Genomic DNA, 23,865 nt, shown 5'->3' on the forward strand with positions numbered 1-23,865 from the left:
CTGTGAGTTTTCCGGGTTGCATGGCCATGTTCCAGAAGCATTATCTCCTGACGTTTTGCCCACATTTATGGCAGGCATGCTCAGAGGTTGTGAGGTCCGTTAGAAACTAGGCAAATGGGGTTTATATATCTGTGGAATGTCCAGAGTGTGAATGTTGCCAGGCAGGCTTTGAAGCTGCAAGGCCATTCAGTGCTAATCAAACTGGCAAAAGGCAACAGCCATGCGTTGCTGTGGCGTCGTCTTAAGTGGGTTTTTGTTTGTGGAGGCAAGTGTGAATGTTGTATTTAGTCACCTTGATTAGCACTGAATGAGCTTGCAGCTTCAAAGCATGGTTGTTTCCTCCCTGGGGGAATCCTTTGTTGAGAGGTGTTAGCTGGCTGTTTGTTTCCTGTATGGAATGTTTTCAGAATGTTGTTTTGTAATTACTGTCCAGATTGTAGAGTTTTTTTAATGCTGACGGCCAGGTTTTGTTCATTTTGATGGTTCCCAAGAACCCAATAATAATAATAATGATGATGATGATGATTCACTGTCAGCATGTGGTGGCAATTTAAACCTTGCCCACCTGGCTAACATCACCAAGTTTCCCGGGGGACCTCTGCGCATGCGCGGTTAGTAATTTTTGGCTTTTGGGAGGGTTTTCTGTAATTTGGACCTAACTTTATAGGATTTTTTGAAAGAAAGACATAGATTAGATGACTATGTCTTTTGTGACCAAATTTGGTGTGATTTGGTCCAGTGGTTTTGTTGTTTACTCCATGGGAATTATGCACATTACATTTATATATACAGTAGAGTCTCACTTATCCAAGACTCGCTTATCCAAGGTTCTGGATTATCCAATGCATTTTTGTAGTCAATGTTTTAAATATATCGTGATATTTTGGTGCTAAATTCGTACATACAGTAATTACAACATAACATTACTGTGTATTGAACTACTTTTTCTGTCAAATTTGTTGTATAACATGGTGTTTTGGTGCTTAATTTGTAACATTAATTTGATGTTTAATAGGCTTTTCCTTAATCCCTCCTTATTATCCAAGATATTCGCTTATCCAAGGTTCTGCCAGCCCGTTTAACTTGGATAAGTGAGACTACTGTATATAGATATGTGTGTGTGTGTGTATTAAAGGTAAAGGTTTTCCCCGACATTAAGTCCAGTCGAGTCCGACTCTGGGGGTTGGTGCTCATCTCCATTTCTAAGCCGAAGAGCCAGTATTGTCCGTAGACGCCTCCAAGGCCATGTGGCCAGCAAGACAACATGGAACACCGTTACTTAGTCTCCTTTTTTAAAAAAATTTCTTATTACTACTATTTTTTCTTTTTCTTCTATTTTTTTTTACTATTTTTATTGTTGTTCTTTTTATATATTTTTTTTCTTTTTTTTCCTTCCTTTTTTTTTTCTCTTTTCCCTCTCCTTTCTTCACCACTCCTCTTTTTTTTCTTCACTTTCCATTCAATAATTGTTCTCACTCTTTCAATGTATTCTATCTCTATATATGTTAATAAAAATAAATAAATAAGAAAGCGGTACCTACATTTCCTACTTGATAGGCCCGGGCTGTGGCGCAGGCTGGAGAGCAAGCCAGCTGCAACCAGCTGCAATGAATCACTCTGACAAGGAGGTCATGAGTTCGAGGCCCGCTCGGAGCCTATGTTTGTCTTGTCTTTGTTCTATGTTAAAAGGCATTGAATGTTTGCCTATATGTGTAATGTGATCCGCCCTGAGTCCCCTTCGGGGTGAGAAAGGCGGAATATGAATGCTGTAAATAATAATAATAATAAAATAGATGCAACTACCTTTCGGGTTGCTTAGGTCAACAGCAAGCTAGACTATTTAATAGTCGGGCACTCAATCCGTAAATACTGTAAATAAATAAATACATAATTTTGAGAGCAGTTGCTCCTTTTTCATTGTCTTTTTCATGCGACTGTATTGAGCTTTGCATTAGGGATTTTGGTCTCACTATGCCATTTGGTCTTTACAGTTCTCCTTTTGCAGAGACTATTTTCCGATGGGCAGCATAAAGGCACCGAAGAATGCTTGCTGAGAGAGGATTGCACGACACTAGAACCTGTCACAGGTTGTGGCAGTAATTGTGAGTCCTTTTTCTACCCCAGGATCCAGGCTCAGTTTTTTTTCTCCTTTTTGCGCAATCTCAAGAGACAAAGATGAGTGAGCATCAAAGGCAGACGAGCACAGCAGGACTATCATAAGCCCGAAGTTACAACTTAGACATGCAGTTGAAAATATACCATTGCTACCTTTCCGACACGTAGCCTGTAGTAATTAAAAATGTGAACCCCGCTGTTTTATCATCTCATTAGGAAGGAGGAGGAGGCACGTGACTTTTATCCGTATTTGTCAGGAATCAAACATACCCGAACTCTGATGATAAATTAATGAACGTAAAAGTTAAACTTTTAAATAAACGTAAAATAGAACTGTTTCAGTTCTATTTTATTGAGGACGATTTCCCTCAAAGAGGGAGGAATAGGATCCCCTGCAAGTAAAATAATAATATTCACGTCCGGCTTGGAATCACCAAAGTGATTGGCAGACAAAGGACATGAAAAGTCCACATACTTTTAAAATATTGATGATCCCAGAATAAATACCAAGGCCCTGTGGGAAGAAAAAGGGGGGAAGACCCAAAAGCTTGATGAAAGTGTTATTGAAAAGGATGGTGATGTTTTGATCAAATTGGGAGGGAAACCCACAATGTAATACAGTAGAGTCTCACTTATCCAAGCCTCGCTTATCCAAGCTTCTGGATTATCCAAGCCATTTTTGTAGTCAATGTTTTCAATATATTGTGATATTTTGGTGCTAAATTCGTAAATACAGTCATTACAACATAACATTACTGCATATTGAACTACTTTTCTGTCAAATTTGTATAACATGATGTTTTGGTGCTTAATTTGTAAAATCATAGCCTAATTTGATGTTTAATAGGCTTTTCCTTAATCCCTCCTTATTATCCAAGATATTCGCTTATCCAAGCTTCTGCCAGCCCGTTTAGCTTGGATAAGTGAGACAATACTGTAAATCTTTTGCTTGTGTCAAGTAGCGAGTAGGTTCATTTTTCAATCCGTGATAAGCTCTTGCAAGAGATACAATGCCACCAAAACAACAATGCAGCTTTATTCATGTTTTGCCTCCCTTCTTCTCCTCTTCACACTGTATTTGCGACTCTTGTCTGTTGGAGGCGAGTGGGAATGTTGCCATTGACGAGCTTGATTAGCATTGAATGGCCTTGCGGCTTCAAAGCCTGGCTGGCCAATGGCAACATTCCCACTTGCCTCCAACAGACAACAGAATTAATTAAAAACAATACATACAGTGTTCCCTCACTTTTTGCGGATTCGCTGTTTCGTGGTTTTTCAATAAACTCTAAAAGACTATTATAAATCACTAGCTGTGCCCAGCCACGCGTTGCTGTGGCATTTTCTGGTGGTGTTGGTGAGAAATTGTTGAGGTAGTGGTGGTATTGAATGTCTGTTGTATGGTTGTCTTTATGTTTAGTATGCACACTGAAGTGGATTATATGGCAGTGTGGAGTCAAGATAATCCAGTTCAAAGCAGATAATATAAGATTCTAAATGGGTTATATAGCTGTGTGGAAGGGCCTTGAGTCTACACTGCCATATAATCCAGTGCAAATTAGATAATCTGTGGAAGAGGCCTAAGTGAGGCCTAACTGTGCCTGTCCCCTGGGCTGAGTAGGTTGCTAGGAGACCAAGTGGGCGGAGCTTAGCCTTCAAACTGGCAGCAATTGGATAAAAACTATTATTCCTCTCCCTGTAATTAGGACTTTATTTTTCTTTTCTTTTTGTTGTATTAACCTAGAGCCGTGAATGATGGGTTGTGTTGTCAAATTTTGAGGTTGGGAGGCCTGTAGTTTTGTTGTTTTGTCCGCTGCCCTGATGCCATCACTCTTTTATATATATAGATGTACATACAGCTGCTCTGAGTTCCCTTCGGGGTGAGAAGGGTGGGATATAAATGTAGTAAATAAATGTAGTAAATGAATAAATAAATAATTTTGGACTTAGGCTCGCCCAAAGTCTGAAATGACTTGAAGACACACAAGATCAACAACAATCCTAATTAACCTGACTATCTCATTGGCCAGAAGCAGGCCCACACTTCCTATTGAAATCCTGATAGGTTTATGTTAGTTAAAATTATTTTCATTTTTAAATATTGTATTGTTCTTTCATTGTTATTATTGTTGTTTTGCACTACATATAAGATATGTGCAGTGTGCATAGGAATTGGTTCAGTTTTTTCCCCCAAATGATAATTCGGCCCCTCAACAGTCTGAAGGATTGTGGACCGGCCCTTTGCTTTAAAAGTTTGAGGACCCTTGCCACAAGACAACGGTTGCGGGGTGAGTAGGTGTCCCCCAGTGACCTCCGAGGTGTTCCAGAAGAATACAGAAAATCGAGTTGCCAATCAAATAACCTAGGCCAGTCTTCTACAAAATATCAAATTTATTTATATAAAATATTTTACACGAACAACTGTACACATGCACACGCCCACACAATAGTTTACCACAAATTTAGGCCGGTAATTTTTTTTTGTTTCCTTAATTTCATAAATCTAGCACACTAGATTATTTTACAGGAATTTACATCGTATTTCTTTGAAGACACAATGGGGATAAGCTTTGCTCATTCATATTAGAAACCTTCCATCAATTACAAAAGAAAGGCAGTCTGAAAAGTATGTATAAACAGTAAAAAGAATTTACAAATGGACAGGTTACAAAAGAGTAACAGCCAAATATGTCTGCCAGCAACTACGTATGTCTTTTTGAAAGGTGGTTGTTTTTTTTTTTTGTCGTCTTCCAAATTACAGTGCCAATAACAGAACATAGTATGTGGCAAACGGAGCACTCTTTTCTCTCTTTTAGTGACTTCCGCCGGCAGTGGCCAGTGAATAACAACTTTGTCATTGTAGTACTTCCTTAAATGTGTCTCTAGCAGACTTTGAAAACGACACCAGTTTGGACTGGGGTACCGTTTTCGTTTTTTCGCATTTCGGGGTACTGTTTTCGTTTTTTTGCATTTCGGGGTACCGTTTTCATTTTTTTCGCATTTCGGGGTACCGTTTTCGTTTTCTCTCGCTCGTTTTGTGCAAGAATCTGGCTTTACATATACTGGAGAGGTTGAACTAGCAGAACTCGGACAGATGTTTCAAAAATGCACCTTTTGCACAACACTTTCAGACTCCCAGGAATTACATCAGACATCGAAATAGAGCCAGCAACACCAATTACTTGATCTTTTAAATTATCAATTTTCCCAGTGAGGATGGAAGGACGGTTGATCATTACACAGTACATACAAAGTATACGCTGTATAGTTTTCGACAGTACAAATCATTGTGCATTAATAAGGCAAACATCAAGGCGGAATAAACTAGGAGTTTCAAGACCATTTCTGTGTAAAGTTGCGGATCAATGGTTGAAAAGGGATCAAAGAACCTTTTTTTTTCTTCTCCGCTTTAAGGGAGGGAAACAGACAAAATGGATCTAAAGATGTGAAGAGAGTTGCCTTTCACAAATGGTCGATTCTTGTGATGCTCCTCAATCCCTTTGCTCGTCTTTTTTTTTTTAAACACTGGCGACACTGTATTTTTTGAGTCGCGACGCCGTGACGATTCCCCCCCCTCTGACACCAAAACCAGTCAGAGACGTGCGTTTTATTTGTTTCCCCCTGTTGATGTTAAAATTTGTTTGTATTTTTCTCGCTCAAAAGGTGTTTGGAATAGCCATGAAAGCCCTAGTTTGAAAGTTGATTTTATTTATTTATTATTTTTCAATGTAAAAAAAAAAAAAAGAAACAAAACAAAACAAAAGACACAGATCTGAAGCTTTACATGTTGTCCAGAAGAACACGGAAATCATTTCACGGCACCAAGCCTTTTCAGAAGTTTCTTCCCTTTGGAAAGCAGCCCCTTTTTCTTTTTCGAGGACAACTCCCTGCCTCTCCCGGGACTACCAGAACCCACAGATGACGTAGGTGACCCCGAATGGAGATGGACTGTGGGAGATGGTGCTCGCCTTGGTGATGTACCTGTATTCTCAGGAGGAACCTAGTAGGTATATTGTTACAATTTACTGAATGTTTGGAAGCCATCGACAACAAGAAAGTTGGTAACATTTTTTTTCTTTGCTTCACTACAAACTCCTTTGGGTGGGGCGGGCAAAGTATGCCACATAACAGAGGAGTTTAGTTTACCAAAATTAGTTAAAACAGCATATACAGCTGACAAGTCGAGGTGTTGTGTTCTTTTATTATTAATAATATATCATCTTAAAAACGGAGAATTTTGCTCAAATCAATTTTCCACTTTTCAGTACTCTAGTACTGACATACCGCTTGTGGGAAGTTGGTCTAAAGTACTACAAATATCAAGTTCTATACACACTAGCCAGTTCCAGAAGGAATCCCCAATTTGTGACGATAACCAAATCGAAGGGTTTCAATTGAAATCCGTTAATTTTTTTTTCCAAAAAATTTTCGCATACTGTATATACATATTTTGAGAAGATGGCACACTGGTTGAAAGAAAAATAAAAGCTAAAATGAACCTTCATTGGAATCAAAGGAAGCTACTAAATGGTACGAGCGGCATTTCATTGTGGAAAATGCTCGATGTGTGGAAGTGATCAACTCGTTTTTGTTTTTTTTCCGTGTCACGAGCAACTTGAGAAACAACAAGTCGCTTCTGGTGTGAGAGAATCGGCTGTCTGCAAGGACGTTGCCTGGATGTTTTACCATCCTTCTCTCAAGTCCCCATAAAGGGAAGCTAGAGCTGACATATGGGATTCAATCCGCCGACCTTTTGGTTTAACCCATTGTGCCTCCGGAGGCTCCGTCAACTCGTAACTTCCCTAATACTGATGTTTCTGAAATTGAAACAATCCGGACGTCCAATGAACGTGAAACTAAGCAAAGGGGTGACAAGCTTCCTTTGATTTCATATCAAGGTCTTTGCCTAATGAAGAAAACAAAACAAAACAAAACCAAAATAAAAAAAAGAACCACTTTGTAAAAGCACCCCCAACGTACACCTGAAGATACCATATTGAGTTCTAATGCATTCATTCATGGGTCTCGAGCTGCATGTTTGGATGTCAACGCATTGCATTGGTAAACCAAATCGATACTGAGTGCTCTGCAAATGCAGGAGAGTTTCTTGTTTTCGGAATGAGGGCGACAAAGGAGGAGGAACTACAGCCGGCAGTTTCTCAAACCACCAGCCGGTACGTTTTTAAGGCAAACAGTTGAGGTTCATGTGTTTCCGAAATGAACGCACCCCTTGTCTTGACCGCCACCCTGAATGGGATGACAATGCCACGCTCCGTTACTCGAGGGTGGGAACGCTTTGTGCTTTTCTCCCTCTTTGAGCTGGGACTCTCCTCCCATATTGGCTAACAATGCAATATGCAGCTTCCCTTTGGAGTTGTACATTAGGACCACTTTCTTTTTTTTTTTTTGGAATGCAAACAAACATTAAAGTCCGGTAAGAAATATGTTCCAAATGTCAAAAACTGTTTGTTAAAAAAAATAAAAATAAACACAAGCCCTGAATACAAGGAGGAATCAAAACCATTAGAAGAGAGTCGGTGATCTTCACATCTAGAAGCTGAGGTGTCGGTTTTTTTTTTTTAATTCTTAAAAAAATTAAATTAAATTAAAACCAACATGGAATGTCTGCAACCAAGCAGGGCTAATGGTTTTGGAGACATATTTCTCTCTCTTTGCACGTTTCGGTGCCAAGATGGCTTGCATTAGACAATGCCAGCTAGTTTGAATTGGTATCTCTATTGGTATCTTCAGTTGCTCACTTACGTGTGAAGGCTACATTGCCTTTTTTAAGGTGTGAAATGAACACTCTTCTTCTGTTCCCAAGCAGATGAGCAAAGAAATAAAAATATACATAAAACATAATATATAAAAAACTGCCTTGATGAAAGAAGACAAGTGAGATACTTTACATGAATCATTTTCTTTTCTCCTTAAAATAAACGGGGCATCTTGACAGTGAAAGTAACAGAAAACAAGGGGAAGGGCCAAAAGCTCGGAAAGATTTCATGACTTACATAAAAAGGCCTAGAGCACATCACCTTTTCGTATCAATATTATATTTCTATCCTTACTGTGCGAGGACATGTGTGCGATGCCAAGTTGAGGTTGCAAGGAACCCAACCAAAAACTAAAGGTCCATATGGCTCACGTGGCAAATATATAAACTAGTATCGACTAGAATGTGTTTATTGATCTCCCCGCTCTATGTTCTTAAAAACAAACAAATGGAGTTTACAAAATGCGAAATAATAACACTCAAAACAAAAATCGGATGTATGGGGAACAAAACCAAACAGAACAATGCCTCTCTCTCTCTCTCTCTCAAGCTCTCTCAATGCTTGCTTACCCTTTTAGCTTTTGTACGTATTGGTGTATCTTGAGTATATCGTGCTGGGGCATCGGATAAATAGACTTCTACGTCGTCAGGCACTTCTTCAAGAAAGTTTGAAGGAACCAGACCTTTCTGGCCATTTAATTCACCCTAGAATGCAGCGGAGAAAGGGAAACAACACAAAGGGACAATGGTGAGACAGCAGGTGATGGTTAGAATATTTTTAAAAATATTTTTTATTAAAGAGCTTTTAATACATATGATAAAATGGGGCATTCGGCTTTTTATGGTTGAGTAGACGGCAACTAGTAGGTGGCATATATTCTGTATCCCAAAAGCTAGTTCTGGTAGGGAAGAACGGCTGCCATTTTTAGAACCAGCAAGTCACATATAGTAGAATCTCACTTATCCAACACTCGCTTATCCAACGTTCTGGATTATCCAACGCATTTTTGTAGTCAATGTTTTCAATGCATTGTGATATTTTGGTGCTAAATTCGTAAATACAGTAATTACTACATAGCATTACTGCGTATTGAACTACTTTTTCTGTCAAATGTGTTGTATAACATGATGTTTTGGTGCTTAATTTGTAAAATCATAACCTAATTTGATGTTTAATAGGCTTTTCCTTAATCTCTCCTTATTATCCAACATATTCGCTTATCCAACATTCTGCCGGCCAGTTTATGTTGGATAAGTGAGACTCTACTGTATACCCAAAAACATGCCTAACATTTGAGGCACCAAAATGTGCGTTGGCTACTGCCAGTGTTAGTGTTACCCCCCTATGAAAAACAAAAAAATATCCCCACAGAAATAGTCAAATTCTCAAAAAATACCAACAATAAATGTTGGAAATGTGGAAATATCGAAGGAACATTCTACCACCTATGGTGGTAATGTGAGAAAGCGAGATCCTTTTGGAAAAACATCCACAAAGTAATCCAAAAAGTACTAAAACTAAAGATACCATTAAAACCATATTTAAGAATCTAGAGCTAATGTGGTCTATTCAATGCCATTTTCTGAATCAGCACACAGAGATGCATCCGGTACTCGTTTCTCCCATTTCATCCATTCTTTCGTTCCTTTCGTTTCAGGTGGGAGCTCAAAACGGGAAGCCCTCCCCCAGAATGAAAATAAGCTCCAAATGAAGTGGGAGCAGGTACCGGCTCACAAGCTTTTCGTGTCACAAGGCCCTGTGGAGAACTGCCACATGCTCTTTCCATCAGAGCCCTGAGGGAATACTGGGGGATGACCCAGACATTATAAAACTTGGTGAGCTAAAAGTGGTAGATGTGCCCTCCATGTGTGGTGATTTTCACCCTTCTAGCCCTAAAACTGAGGGGAAGGGGAGCCTGGGAAAGCCAACCCATTACCACCAAAGGGCCAACATTTTTCGTTTTTTCAGATGCGGAACGAAAAAGCCCATTCAGAAAGGCACCCGTTTTCAGGAGTCACACAAAAACAAAAACAATGGGCTTACAAACGAAACAAACAGAAACAGATAACGATGCTGTACAAATGCACAAGACTATCCAATAACCCAGGAACAGGCCTAAAAACCAAGACACTTTAACAGGCTCTAGAGGGTTAGAGTTGGAGGCAGCAGAGCAGTGGATAAGGAAGGAGGAAATTTTGTCGGTGCAGTGTTGAATTTAGGCCTTAGTGTTTTCAAAAACAAGGTCCTTTGGATGAAATTGCTAAGAAATCAAGATGATCATATTTCTTCAATTGTAAGGTGCCATCAATTGTAAGAGGCACCGTAATTTCAGCAAAAATATATTAGATACACCTGCGATTCTAGGATGTCACCCCCCCCCAAATTTTTAGAGATATAGGAGAAAAAGTGCATCTTAAAATGGAAGAAATACAGAATGCCCATTTTAATAAGCTGAAGAAAAGTGGCTACGATGTGTACACCACAACTAGGATTGGAATGATAAAGGACAGAAACCACTTACGTAATAAAAACCATCTTCATCAATGTCTCCAATGACGGTAATAATGTCTCCTGTACAAAATGTTAGCTCAGCCTGTAGGAAGAGAACAAAGGAGAAAGCCGTCACCTTCTTTGGAATCTGCAAAGAGGTTTGAGCAACCTAGGGCTCGTCTACACTGACCATATAATGCACTTTGAAGTTAGCTGCTGAAAAACACTTCATGGGAATGGCTGAATAGCAGGTCATCAATTGACCCCATGGAACATGACCTCTACTTCTAGCTGGTACTTTCTCTTCTCTTCTCCACCTAGTATGCCTCCATAGCACTTGCCCACATCTCACCTGGAAATGAGGTTAAAAACCGCATTCTTCATGACTGTCAAGGTGCAGTTACTACAGATTCAAGAACCGATTTGAGACCACCTTCCATGGTTAATGTGATCACCATCTTGGCCTTGAAGCTGTTCCTGAAATGGTGATCTAATCAACCACATAGAAAAACCTATTCCAGACCAACTGGTTCCAAACCAAACTGGTTCCAAATCAACCTAAGTGGTCAGTGTAGATGAGTTTGAATGTATTGTTTTGTGTCGTTTTGAAATTTGTACTTATAGTTTAAAGCAAACTGACAATGTGTGTCTGTAATGCAGAAGGCAATCCAGCATTCCAGTAATGTAAGAGTTAACTGCATAGAGTAGAGATTTATTGCTAGAGGGAAACAGTGAGAGATTTCCAGTATTGTCATTGATCGATCAGGTCAGGTGCACAAATGCTATGCTCCGGCAAGACTATGTAAATATTGTAAATTACTGCAATAAAAGATAAAAGCTGCTGGTTTCAGCTGACAGTTGGGAAGTGTGAATTTATTTCTGTGCGACTGAGCAGATAGCCAGGAGGTAAATTGAGACGGAAGGTGAATGAGTCTCAATTTAACAATTTCTTGACAAAGGGTTACCTAGTCAACCTAGTCAAATACAGGCAATGATAATCTGGTTATCATCCCTCTTCAATGGCATGATCTGAGGTCCAGCAAATGGTAGGCATCTGCACATCAGTGCTCAGAAAAATAGTTTTTTGCAGATATGTTTTTGAGGACCCCAAGGGTTCTTGTAGACTTTAACCAAGCTTGGAAGGAACCAGTTTCGCTGTGTGGGTGATCAGACTGCCATGCCTGGAACTGGTTTGATGCCAGGAAGGTGAGTACATTTACTACAGACCCTGGCCTCCAACTACTTGAAACAGTAGCTACAAAACATTATTCATTACACCCAAGAAATCATTGTTATGATTCTCTACATAATCGCCTTCAAAATCCACTTCCCCAGTCATAGCCGTAATGATATTACACTCCCTCCAGAGAAGATGTAATCGTTCAGGATAATTGTAGATCCAATTTTTTTTTAGCATACTGTGATGACTTCAAATGGCAGTAGTGCCTTTGGAAGCCACACCATCCTCTCCTCTAAATCGATGCAATTTCCCCATTGTTTATAGTTGCTGTCATAAAGAAATGTTTGGACTTGCTTCACTGAATACCTCCACATCAACGTTGGGAGAGCTTTCCCTTGGGTCGTAGTCATATAATGCCACCATTCTCCTTGTCGGTGCCGCAGAGGTGTGGTTGATCCTTCTGTTCCTTTCTGTTCCAACCCAAAAAGAAAGAAAGAAAGAAAAACGATTGCACTTGCTTTGCGGTAAGCATTAAAAAGACATGTCTCACTTCAAAGTCTGGACAGCAGCTACAATAACCACTGGTTTCTATCATAGTACAAGCACAGGAGGTCAACAAAGCCCTCAAACTATCCAATTTTCAGCCTTGTTCAATTAACATATATTCAAATCTGTTGCTAAATGCCTGCTTCATAACAAAGCCATGGGCAGGATCTTTCAGCGGCATACAATGTTCCCTCACTTATCACTGGGGTTAGGTTCCAGGACCACCCGCAATAAGTGAAAATCCGCGAAGTAGGGACGCTATATTTATTTTAATATTCATACATTATTTTAGTAGTTATAGACTATTTTAAGTCTTTATCAACCAATCGTGTGTTAATAAATCGCCTCCTCCTTCTCCCGTTGCCGCTTGGGCTCCTTTTCTCTCCCTTTGGTTTCTTCTTCCTCCCTTCCTTAGGCTGTACATTTTAATTTTTTAATGATTTATAATAGTCTTTTAGAGTTTATTGAAAAACCGCAAAACAGAAAATCTGCGAAAAGTGAACCACGAAGTAATGAGGGAACACTGTACTCTTATTTATTATTTATTTATACTTTTTTTTTCATTCAAATCGGTCTAGATTGAAAGTACAGTAGAGTCTCACTTATCCAACATAAACGGGCTGGCAGAACATTGGATAAGTAAATACGTTGGATAACAAGGAGAGATTAAGGAGAAGCCTATTAAACATCAAATTAGGTTATGATTTTACAAATGAAGCACCAAAACATCATGTTATACAACCAATTTGACAGAAAAAGTAGTTCAATACGCAGTAATGCTATGTTGTAATTCCTGTATTTACGAATTTAGCACCAAAATATCACGATATATGGAAAACATTGACTACAAAAATGCGTTGGATAATCCAGAACGTTGGATAAGTGAGACTCTACTGTACAACTGGATGGTTCTGTTGCACTTTCATCTCCGAGAAAATGAAGGCTCTTTCAAAAACTTTTCTGTTGTTTTCAGTGGTTATACACATTTTCTCAGTGAGCTAAAAAAACAAAACAAGCAGCATCAGAAACATGTGCGATACCAAAACGAACAAAGCCTACACATCGGTCTTAAACATTTCCAAACGAAGGTTCTGTGATAGTGTTTGATCACCAAGGACAGACAACATGGTTTTTGCTGCTGGGCCATTTGGCACGAAAAAAAACCATGCCTGTTAGTCTTATCATGGACGCTGGGAGTAGAATTGACGGGACTCATGATGGAGAAAACATAGGTTAGAACGGCTTAGGGACATCCAGGAGTGAAGGAATGGCTAGCATCACACTTTCTGAGTGCTGCCATTTTTTAAGAGGAGCTCTAGTTCGACAAAGCAGTCAAAATCTTGGTTAGGTTAGGGCAGGGGTCCCCAAACTAAGGCAGAAGGGGGTTGGGCTAAATGACCCAAGGGGTCTCTTCTTCACTTACAACCCTTATTATTATTATTAACATTGAGGCTGGGTGGCCATCTGTCAGGGGTGCTTTGCTTGTGCTTTTGGTGCACAAAGGCAGAAGGGGGTTGGACTCAATGGCCCAAGGGATCTCTTCCAACCCTCTTTATTATTATTATTATTATTATTATTATTATTATTATTATTATTATTATTATTATTATTGACATTGAGGCTGGGTGGCCATCTGTCAGGGATGCTTTGCTTGTGCTTTTGGTGCACAAAGGCAGAAGGGGGTTGGACTCAATGGCCCAAGGGATCTCTTCCAACCCTCTTTATTATTATTATTATTATTATTATTATTATTATTATTATTATTATCATTATTATTATTATTGACATTGAGGCTGGGTGGCCATCTGTCAGGGATGCTTTGCTTGTGCTTTTGGTGCACAAAGGCAGAAGGGGGTTGGACTCAATGGCCCAAGGGGTCTCTTCCAACCCTCTTTATTATTATTATTATTATTATTATTATTATTGACATTGAGGCTGGGTGGCCATCTGTCAGGGATGCTTTGCTTGTGCTTTTGGTGCACAAAGGCAGGAGGGGGTTGGACTCAATGGCCCAAGGGGTCTCTTCCAACCCTCTTTATTATTATTATTATTATTATTATTATTATTATTATTATTGACATTGAGGCTGGGTGGCCATCTGTCAGGGATGCTTTGCTTGTGCTTTTGGTGCACAAAGGCAGGAGGGGGTTGGACTCAATGGCCCAAGGGGTCTCTTCCAACCCTCTTTATTATTATTATTATTATTATTATTATTATTATTATTATTGACATTGAGGCTGGGTGGCCATCTGTCAGGGATGCTTTGCTTGTGCTTTTGGTGCACAAAGGCAGGAGGGGGTTGGACTCAATGGCCCAAGGGGTCTCTTCCAACCCTCTTTATTATTATTATTATTATTATTATTATTATTATTGACATTGAGGCTGGGTGGCCATCTGTCAGGGATGCTTTGCTTGTGCTTTTGGTGCACAAAGGCAGGAGGGGGTTGGACTCAATGGCCCAAGGGGTCTCTTCCAACCCTCTTTATTATTATTATTATTATTATTATTATTATTATTATTATTATTATTATTATTATTTTATTATGACACAGCAAACAAGATAGATATGCTGGATTTCATATCACAAAATCACATTATTATTATTATTATTATTATTATTATTATTATTATTATTATTATTAACAACATTGAGGCTGGGTGGCCATCTGTCAGGGGTGCTTTGCTTGTGCTTTCGGTGCCCAAAGAAAGAAGGGGAATGGACTCAATGGCCCAAAGGGTCTCTTTCAACTCTCTTTTTATTGTTGTTGTTGTTATTATTATTTTATTATGACACAGCAAACAAGATAGATATGCTGGATTTCATTATTATTATTATTATTGCTATTATTATTGCTATTATTATTATTGCTCAGTGGCCAACTATAGTCTGGCCCTCCAACGGTCCAAAGGATCGTGAACTGGCCCCGTTTAAAACGTTTGGGGACCCTTGGGTTAGGGCTCAAGCTTAACTAGGGTGCTCTACAGGGATTATCTTGGGGTTAATCCAGAGTGGTGAAGAGTTATGGTCACTAACCATAAAGTGGCTGCTGGTCATTGCAACAACGACAACATGAGGAGAATTCTTGGTGCCATCCCATGTTCCTCAAGCTTGGGAAACACGGAATGGATGTGTAAACAGTTGTGGCTGGTTACATCTCAGAACTGGACCAACTGTTCATAGAATCATAGAGTTGGAAGAGACCACGTGGACCATCTAGTCTAAAAACGATGGTCCTCTGCAAATTAAGCAAGCATTGACATGATGTATGCAAATCATATGATTTGCATTCACTGGTGCAATATTTGGATTGTTTTGGGGCGGTGAACACAACCGCAACAATACAATTGGACCAGGCAATGCTTAAATCTCACGATGGAGGGATTGTGTCTGCTGACAGTATCTGATCTGACGGACAAGAGGAGGATCACATGCACTTCACTTTGTCAACAGGTCATTTATTCCACTTATTTAGGATTCAGGTTGATTTTGGGTTTTTTTTTAAATCACAGACCTCTTTTAGACTTTCTGGATCTGCGGTGTACAGAGTGTGTGCTCTCGTTGAAATGGTTGCGGTTGACTTCAAGAAAAGAACGCGTACAAACAGAAGAAAAGGGAAAAAAAATAGAAAGCAGTTCAATGAGTGGTGTCTTCTTTTAAATTGGCAGCGTTCTCAAGGTTAAAGCACAAGAGCGATAGAGTTTGAAGGCATTGTTTTGAATATCGAAAGGTCCTAACAAACATCAGTTCGGAAATCTCCACAATGCATTTCAAGGAAATGGAAACAGCAGCTTTAGGAGAGCAACTTTTGCCAAGATCCTAGTAGGGAGAGAAGGTTTTACATTCCCACTGTCTCAAGGCGACTTAACAGAAATGTGCACCAACATGTCACATAAAACGTCCATTGTAACAGCACCCATGAAATTAATGACATGTTGAATTCAAATCTGACTCTCCCATGACTTGTCCTAGACTCATCCGTACCTTGTTTCCCAGGTACAAAAGACTGTGACCGAGAGTTCCATGGGGACCTGACGTCAACATCGGTGACATGAAATGCGCCATACGATTTTAGAACATCAACGTCTTGAAGAACCCAAACAAAACAGGCTTTGGAATGTGTCCAAGGTGCTGAAGCCTATCCCCTTCAGCACCTTGGACAGGTCCCTTGAAAGCTCACACTACCTTGGAAACTGCACTGAGCAGGTCATTTTTGACTTTGAAAAGGGACCCAAAACAGTTCTGTTAGGTTTGCACCCACTACAAGGTGCTGCTACGGTTGGGTGTCCTTACCTAGTTTTTCTATCGGGGTGTTTAGCGGGAGAAACCCTTGCTTCAGAAGCTGCTCCATCATGTCTTCGTCGTCAGCTTGGATTTCAGAGACCATATTGCAAGGAATAAGGCCTAGTCTTGTGCAGGTTTCTCCTCGGTAAAACCCGTCGGCATCCTTATCGCCGTAAACCTGCCGTCGAGAAGGAACGAAGATAAGGTAAAGAAGCTTTGCTTCTAATTACTGCAATTCAATATTAATATCAAGTCAATATGGAGTTTATATAGTATGTGCTATAGTTTTAGTTAAGCCTATTTTAATAGTAATTCTCAAGCAACAGAAACTATATTTATCTGACATCTACCAATCCTCGTGGGCTGTGGCACAGGCTGGTTAGCAGCCAGCTGCAATAAATCATGAGTTCAAGGCCAGCCCGTGTCAGGGTGAGCACCCGACAATTAAAAAATAAATAAAATATAGCCCCTGCTCGTTGCTGACCTAAGCAACCTGAAAGATAGTTGCATCTATCAAGTAGGAAATTTAGGTACCACTTATATGTGGGGAGGCTAATTTACGACACCATAAAAATCATCCAGCCGCCGTTGGAATGAGGAAGTTGCCGTCGCAGTGGATGATGAAGCAGCTGCTCCACCTGTGGCCGGAATCAAGCATACCCTCAGGAAGCTGGAGAAGGTTTAAATTGCCTCTGCGTCTGTCTCTGTCTCTGTTCTATGTTATATGGCATTGAATGTTTGCCTTATATGTGTACAATGTGATCCGTCCTGAGTCCCCTTTGGGGTGAGAAAAAAGGGCGGAATATAAATACTGTAAATAAATAAATAAACTGAGGGTCTACTTCAGGGGTATCAAATGTAGTTTCACCGAGGGCCACGTAGACCTTATGGCTGCCTTCAAAGGGCCGTTGAATCCATGGACAGAGAATCCGTGGATACAGAGAAACAGCTATAATATTTTAAAGTATTAGTTTTTATCCAGTTTGAGGCCCCACCTCCACTGCCATATAATCCAGTTCAAAGCAGACAATCTGGATTTTATTTGGCAGTGTAGAAGGGGCCTGAGACTCCATATGTTGTTAGTAAATTTAGTGAATGTATTGATCAGCCCTTAGTCCATATCACAGTACCAAACCAAACAAAAAGGCTTGATAAAACATGATTACACTCCATATAGTAAGTTAAATAAAACACTTATAACAATACAGTAAATAAATATGATAAAACCGAACATATACATTACGGAGGTAGAATGTACCTTGATAATCTGCCCTTCTTTGAATGGGAGTTCCTCTTCCGCAGCATCAGGATTCGGAGACATGGTCAGTGGATCGTAGTCAAAAAGGGCAACAAAGATCCGTGTGGACACCTCTTCTGCACCAGGATCGGTTTCCGATTCTTCATACATTTCCGGAGAGAGACGCTCTCGGCTACAGTATCCCTCTGCAACAGCAACAGCAAAAGTTCAGTTACATGGAAGTTAATAGTCCTGGGACCGGGTTTCAGTTTTCAAATATCCCCTTGGGTGTTCCTCGGAATCTCTGGTCGGTTCGACACACACTATCATTCCCTTTCATTGCGGATCGGAACCGGAAAATTATTTTGAGTTTGTTTTTTGGGATCATGCTTCTCCAAATGCTCCAGCCACCTTTTTCTAATATCTACTAGCTACTCATAGGTTCACCATAACAGTAGTTGCCTGACAACTAGTATTAAGTGGGTATTCTCATACTTGCTCAGAGGAAGTATGAGAATACCCGCTTAATACTAGCTGTGAGGCAGCAACTACTGTTGCGGTGAACCTATCATAATGCTCAATGGAAGTTTCATTTGGCAACCTTGGCTTGCAAAAGAAAATTATTCTTGGTGACTTTGCTAGACACCACCACCTCTTGTGAGCCAACTAAAAGCATTTTCTTTCACCCATACGGAGTCCTAAGAACCTTTTATTTAGAATGGCCATGGATTCTGGCCATTGTAATCCATAACGTAACTTTGCAAGCTCTCCAACAATGTTATGAGAAGAGTCACCATTATATCTGGAACGTCTCTGATTTTGGAAGCTAAGCAAGGCCAGGCCCGGTTCATACTTAAGCGCAAGACCACCGGGAAGGACTAGGAAAGAATCCTGCTAAAGACTTGGGACAATAGTGAGCAAGATAAACCAATAGTATAGTTCAATAGAAGGCTGAGTATAAGTAATAGGAATTAAGCATCCCTATTAGTCTTAGCAACAGTTAGACACTTTCGATCCACCAGTGTTGCATCCTATCGGTGATATATTGGAGTAAATGTGGCAGTTGGGCTGGAACCTGGGAAATTTAGGTTATAGTTCTGAAACATAGTGAGTCAAGTTGGGTCAATTTTTCTCTCCATCACACACAGTCTGATCTACCGCACAGGCACCCTGAGCTCATGGAAGCAAAGTTGAGGTGTAGTAGGCGAACTATAAATCCCAGCAACTGGGGACTCCTTGATAGTAGGCAAACTATAAATCCCAGCAACCAGGGGCTCTTTGATAGTAAATGAACTATAAATCCCAGCAACTAGGGACTCTCTGATAGGTGAACTATAAATCCCAGCAACTAGGGGCTCTTTGATAGTAAGTGAACTATAAATCCCAGCAACTAGAGACTCTCTGATAGTAGGCGAACTATAAACCCCATCAACTAGGGGCTCTCTGATAGTAGGCGAACTATAAATCCCAGCAACTGGGGACTCCTTGATAGTAGGCAAACTATAAATCCCAGCAACCAGGGGCTCTTTGATAGTAAATGAACTATAAATCCCAGCAACTAGGGACTCTCTGATAGGTGAACTATAAATCCCAGCAACTAGGGGCTCTTTGATAGTAAGTGAACTATAAATCCCAGCAACTAGAGACTCTCTGATAGTAGGCGAACTATAAACCCCATCAACTAGGGGCTCTCTGATAGTAGGTGAACTATAAATCCCAGCAACTAGGGGCTCTTTGATAGTAGGTGAAATCCCAGCAACTAGGGGCTCTTTGATAGTAGGTTAACTATAAATTCCAGCAACTAGGGACTCTTTGATAGGAGGTTAACTATAAATCCCAACAACTAGGGGCTCTCTGATAGGTGAACTATAAATCCCAGCAACTACAACTCCCAAATGTCACGGCCTATTTTCCCCAAACTCCACCAGTGTTCACATTTGGGCATATTGAGTATTCATACCAAGTTTGTTCCCTATCCACCATGGTTTGGAGTCCACAGTGCTCTCTGGATGTAGGTGAACTACAACTCCCAAACTCAAGTCCAATGCCCACCAAACCCCTTCCAGTATTTCCTTTTAGTCATGGGAGTTCTGTGTGCCAAGTTTGGTTCCATTCCATCGTTGGTGGAGTTCAGAATACTCTTTGATTATAAGTGAACTATAAATCCCAACACCAATGGGATTCCTGCCGCAATGTGTGTTGAAATCCCACACGAGGTGCACAAGTCAAGAAATGGTCCCTGGGTATGTAGAACAGTAGGCGATCTCCTTTGTTCCAGAACCTGAGGAACACTACAGAGCATTTGAAAAAGGACGCATGCTAGAGCATGATTATGATGGGGCATCGGGGGACAGACATCAGATCAACTCGGAACACACATTGATGCTCGCTGATGTGATAATCATGCACAAATCATCACAGTGCAGCCAAGATACTGTTTGATGCAGTCAAAGTAGAAAGCTATGCCAGTATACTCACATGGGTCTGAAAAATCAAAGTCTGCTCCTTTTTCCTGAGCTGCACAAAAGAAGCCGGGTGGCTTCTGCGCATCCTTGCGGTCGATCAACAGCTATTTGGTTCTATTTGCCTGAGCACTCTCGAGTAGTGGTGTGCATTTGTACGGAATCGCGGTTCGTTTTGTTTAGTTTCATTCGTTTCGCATCAGTTTTGTATTTGTCCCCGTTTCCGAAAACGGGGTACCTATACGAATAGAATTTTCGTCTCGCTTACGAAAAAACGAAAAAAAATCCGAGGCTCACACCACACACAAAAACCACCACACATGGAGGGCATTTCGACCCCTTTTAGCACACCTACTTTTAAAGCATTTGAGTCTTCCCCAGAATACTGTTATTATTAATAATATTATTATTAATACCCATTAGTATACTTCAGCTGTCATGGGGAGGCAGACCTCTCTCAGACTCAGCTTAGGGTCCCAGATGTTATTAATATTAATACAGGGTGTTTGCAAAAGAACTCCCTAGTTTCCATTTACTTTAAATGGAAACTAGCGAGTTCTTTTTCAAACACCCTGTATTATTATTCACATCTACTGGTACACATCAGCTGACAGCTGTCATGGGGAGGCTGACCTCTCTCAGACTCAGCTTAGGGTCCCAGATGTTATTAATATTAATACAGGGTGTTTGCAAAAGAACTCCCTAGTTTTCATTTACTTTAAATGGAAACTAGCGAGTTCTTTTTCAAACACTCTGTATTATTATTCACATCTACTGGTACACATCAGCTGACAGCTGTCATGGGGAGGCAGACCTCTCTCAGACTCAGCTTAGGGTCCCAGATGTTATTAATATTAATACAGGGTGTTTGCAAAAGAGCTCCCTAGTTTCCATTTAATGGAAACTAGCGAGTTCTTTTTCAAACACCCTGTATTATTATTATTATTAACACCTATTGGTACACATCCGCTGTCATGGGAAAGCAGACCTCTCTCAGACCCAGCTTAGGGTCCCAGAATAACTATTGTTATTAATATTATTATTAACACCCATTGGCACACATCAGATGTCATGGGTAAGCAGACCTCTCTCCAACTCAGCTTAGGGTTCTAGATGTTATTAATATTAATATTATTATTAACACCCATTGGCACACATCAGATGTCATGGGGAAGCAGACCTCTCTCAGATTCAGCTTAAGGTCCCAGAATAACTATTATTATTAATATTGATATTATTATTAAACCCATTGGCACACATCAGATGTCACAGGGAAGCAGACCTCTCTCAGACTCAGCTTAGGGTTCTAGATGTTATTAATATTAATATTATTATTAACACCCATTGGCACACATCAGATGTCATGGGGAAGCAGACCTCTCTCAGATTCAGCTTAAGGTCCCAGAGTAACTATTATTATTAATATTGATATTATTATTAAACCCATTGGCACACATCAGATGTCACAGGGAAGCAGACCTCTCTCAGACTCAGCTTAGGGTTCTAGATGTTATTAATATTAATATTATTATTAACACCTATTGGTACACATCAGCTGTAATGGAAAAGCAGCCCTCTGTCAGTACCTGCTTATTGTTACGTAGCCCTAAACGAAAGCAAGCATGGTGACGGTGTAGCTTTCTCTTTCGTGTCGCCTTTTGTTTTGTCCGAAAATGGCATCTTTCGTTTAGTGCATCCGAATGGACGATACTAAACGAACAGACGAACAAAACAGATGAAACAAATACCGCGCACATCACTACTATCTAGGTGCTGTTGTACAGCCAAAGAAAAGGTGTGGCATGCAAAGGTAGTGGATAAATTCCATGGGAGAGATCGAATAAAGGATTTATCCTATCATTGATCCCCTCATTTGACCGACCAAGAGGATTCCAGTCACTGTCTACCTGCCATGAACTCACCAGGTAGCTTAAGGCAAGTTGTTATTGCTCTAGCATCACTGCCCTGTCTTATAAGGCTGTGTGATACAACAAACAAATATAGATCTGTCCATTGAAGTTATGACGCAAGGCCATCCTATCACCACCAGGTTGATTATACAGAAGAGTACAATATAGTTATTAATTTATTTATTACATTATGTTTTGCGGATGTCCCACAATAAACAGGGTCCTACCACTCACAATTATGTGAACGATGCTTCCTTCAAGACCTGTCTAGTCTATTTGGAAGGTCCTACAACCTAGATGAGGTAGGTGCTCAACAGCCAAAATAGTCTACGAATGAGCAGAAGAAGGAGCCTCTCCTCCTGACAATACTATCCCCATGAAGAGATTTGAAGTGACATATGTAGGAGAGTTATCCAGAAAGTAGATTACGTTTTGGAATTAAAAACGAACCAAGTATAGGAGAAAACATTTACCATATGCAGTTGAAAGCCACACCCAAATACTACTTCTCGACATAGTCACCATTCAAATCTAGGCTCTTATCATAGCGATGAAAGAGCTTGGCAACTCCTTCCCCACAAAACTCTGCCGCTTGCATCCTCAAAAAGTATAGGAGAAAACATTTACCATATGCAGTTGAAAGCCACACCCAAATACCACTTCTCAACATAATCGCCATTCAAATCTAGGCACTTATCATAGCGATGAATGAGCTTGGCAACTCCTTCCCCACCAAACTCTGCCGCTTGCGTCCTCAACACAGCATTTTGGCGACAATGCGCAGCTATGGGAAGTACTGACCGGCTGGTTGAGGACGCAAGCGGCAGAGTTTGGTGGGGAAGGAATTGCCAAGCTCATTCATCACTATGATACGTCTTCAATCATTGATCTCATAGGTCTATTATCATTATAGTTGTTGTTATTGTTTTAATTTCTACCCTGCCATTCTCCAAGATTTGGATGCGAAACAACTAAGTTAGAACGTTGAAGTTCTTCTTAAAACATCCACAAGATACAGAAGGTAAAACACAACTGAACCATCAAAAAACATTAAAAATCAGTTTGAAACGTACATAATTAACACAGAGAGAGACAACAGCACAATAATTGGCAATTATCCAATGCATGGCGTAAGTCCTTTTAAAGTCACTCATCAAATGTGTATAAGAACAGGAAAAGTTTTACTTGCTGGCAAAAAAAAAAAAAAATGAAGGAGGAGGGATGATGCCAGACTTATTTCTCTGGGCAGGAGTTCCAGAGGCCCTAAAAGTTGCTCTGAGTCAGAAATGACTTCAAGTAGTATATTTAGTGCAAAATTAATAGCCATGAGGAATTCCAGACAGGAAACAATCAGGGTCGGCTAACACCTCCCAACAAAGGATTCCCCCAGGAAGGAAGCAGCCAGGCTTTGAAGCTGCAAAGCTATTCGACGCTAATCAAGGTGGTCAATGGCAACATTCTCACTTGCCTCCAACAGGCAAGAGTTTTCTTTCTTTCTCCCACCCTGGACATCATTCCACAGGGATATAAACCCCACTTGTCTAGTTTCCAACAGACTTCAGAACCTCTGAGGATGCCTGCCATAGATGTGGGTGAAACATCAGGAGAGAATGCTTCCGGAGCATGGTCAGACAGCCCGTTTCGAACCACATTTCAAACCATCAAGGCTACTAGTAAATATTGTCAATGACCATAACAAACCAATGCATTTGGTGTTAAATTCAACCAAGCATTTAGAACACATGCTTCCGGATCTAAACATGGTGCATTGCAACCTACCACTTTATTTATTGCTACTACAAAGTAGATCTTCATGCTCGACAACACAACTCCCATTCAATGTAGTGGGACTGTTGCATACAGGATAAT

General features: G+C 40.3%; 1 protein-coding gene across 21 annotated transcripts in view; it reads right to left on the bottom strand.

The window, feature by feature from the left end:
• Positions 1–4,485: 4,485 nt before the first annotated feature.
• rimbp2 (RIMS binding protein 2) overlaps positions 4,486–23,865 on the bottom strand; it is a 116,332-nt gene continuing 96,952 nt past the window's right edge. For 15 of the 21 annotated variants that reach the window (XM_062958706.1, XM_062958705.1, XM_062958707.1 and 12 more), the window contains 6 exons: positions 17,646–17,830; positions 16,397–16,565; positions 11,926–12,029; positions 10,411–10,482; positions 8,459–8,593; positions 4,486–6,112 (listed from right to left, as the gene is read on the bottom strand). In XM_062958706.1, the coding sequence (XP_062814776.1) occupies positions 5,921–6,112; positions 8,459–8,593; positions 10,411–10,482; positions 11,926–12,029; positions 16,397–16,565; positions 17,646–17,830 (857 nt within the window). In that variant the 3' untranslated portion in view covers positions 4,486–5,920. Of the gene's footprint in view, positions 7,926–8,042; positions 8,594–10,410; positions 10,483–11,925; positions 12,030–14,826; positions 15,684–16,396; positions 16,566–17,645; positions 17,831–23,865 lie in introns of those variants that run through there. The other 6 variants (XM_062958709.1, XM_062958712.1, XM_016994730.2 and 3 more) reach the window with 3 other exon arrangements.

Source organism: Anolis carolinensis, chromosome X, assembly GCF_035594765.1.
Source record: "Anolis carolinensis isolate JA03-04 chromosome X, rAnoCar3.1.pri, whole genome shotgun sequence".
NCBI lineage: Eukaryota > Metazoa > Chordata > Lepidosauria > Squamata > Dactyloidae > Anolis > Anolis carolinensis.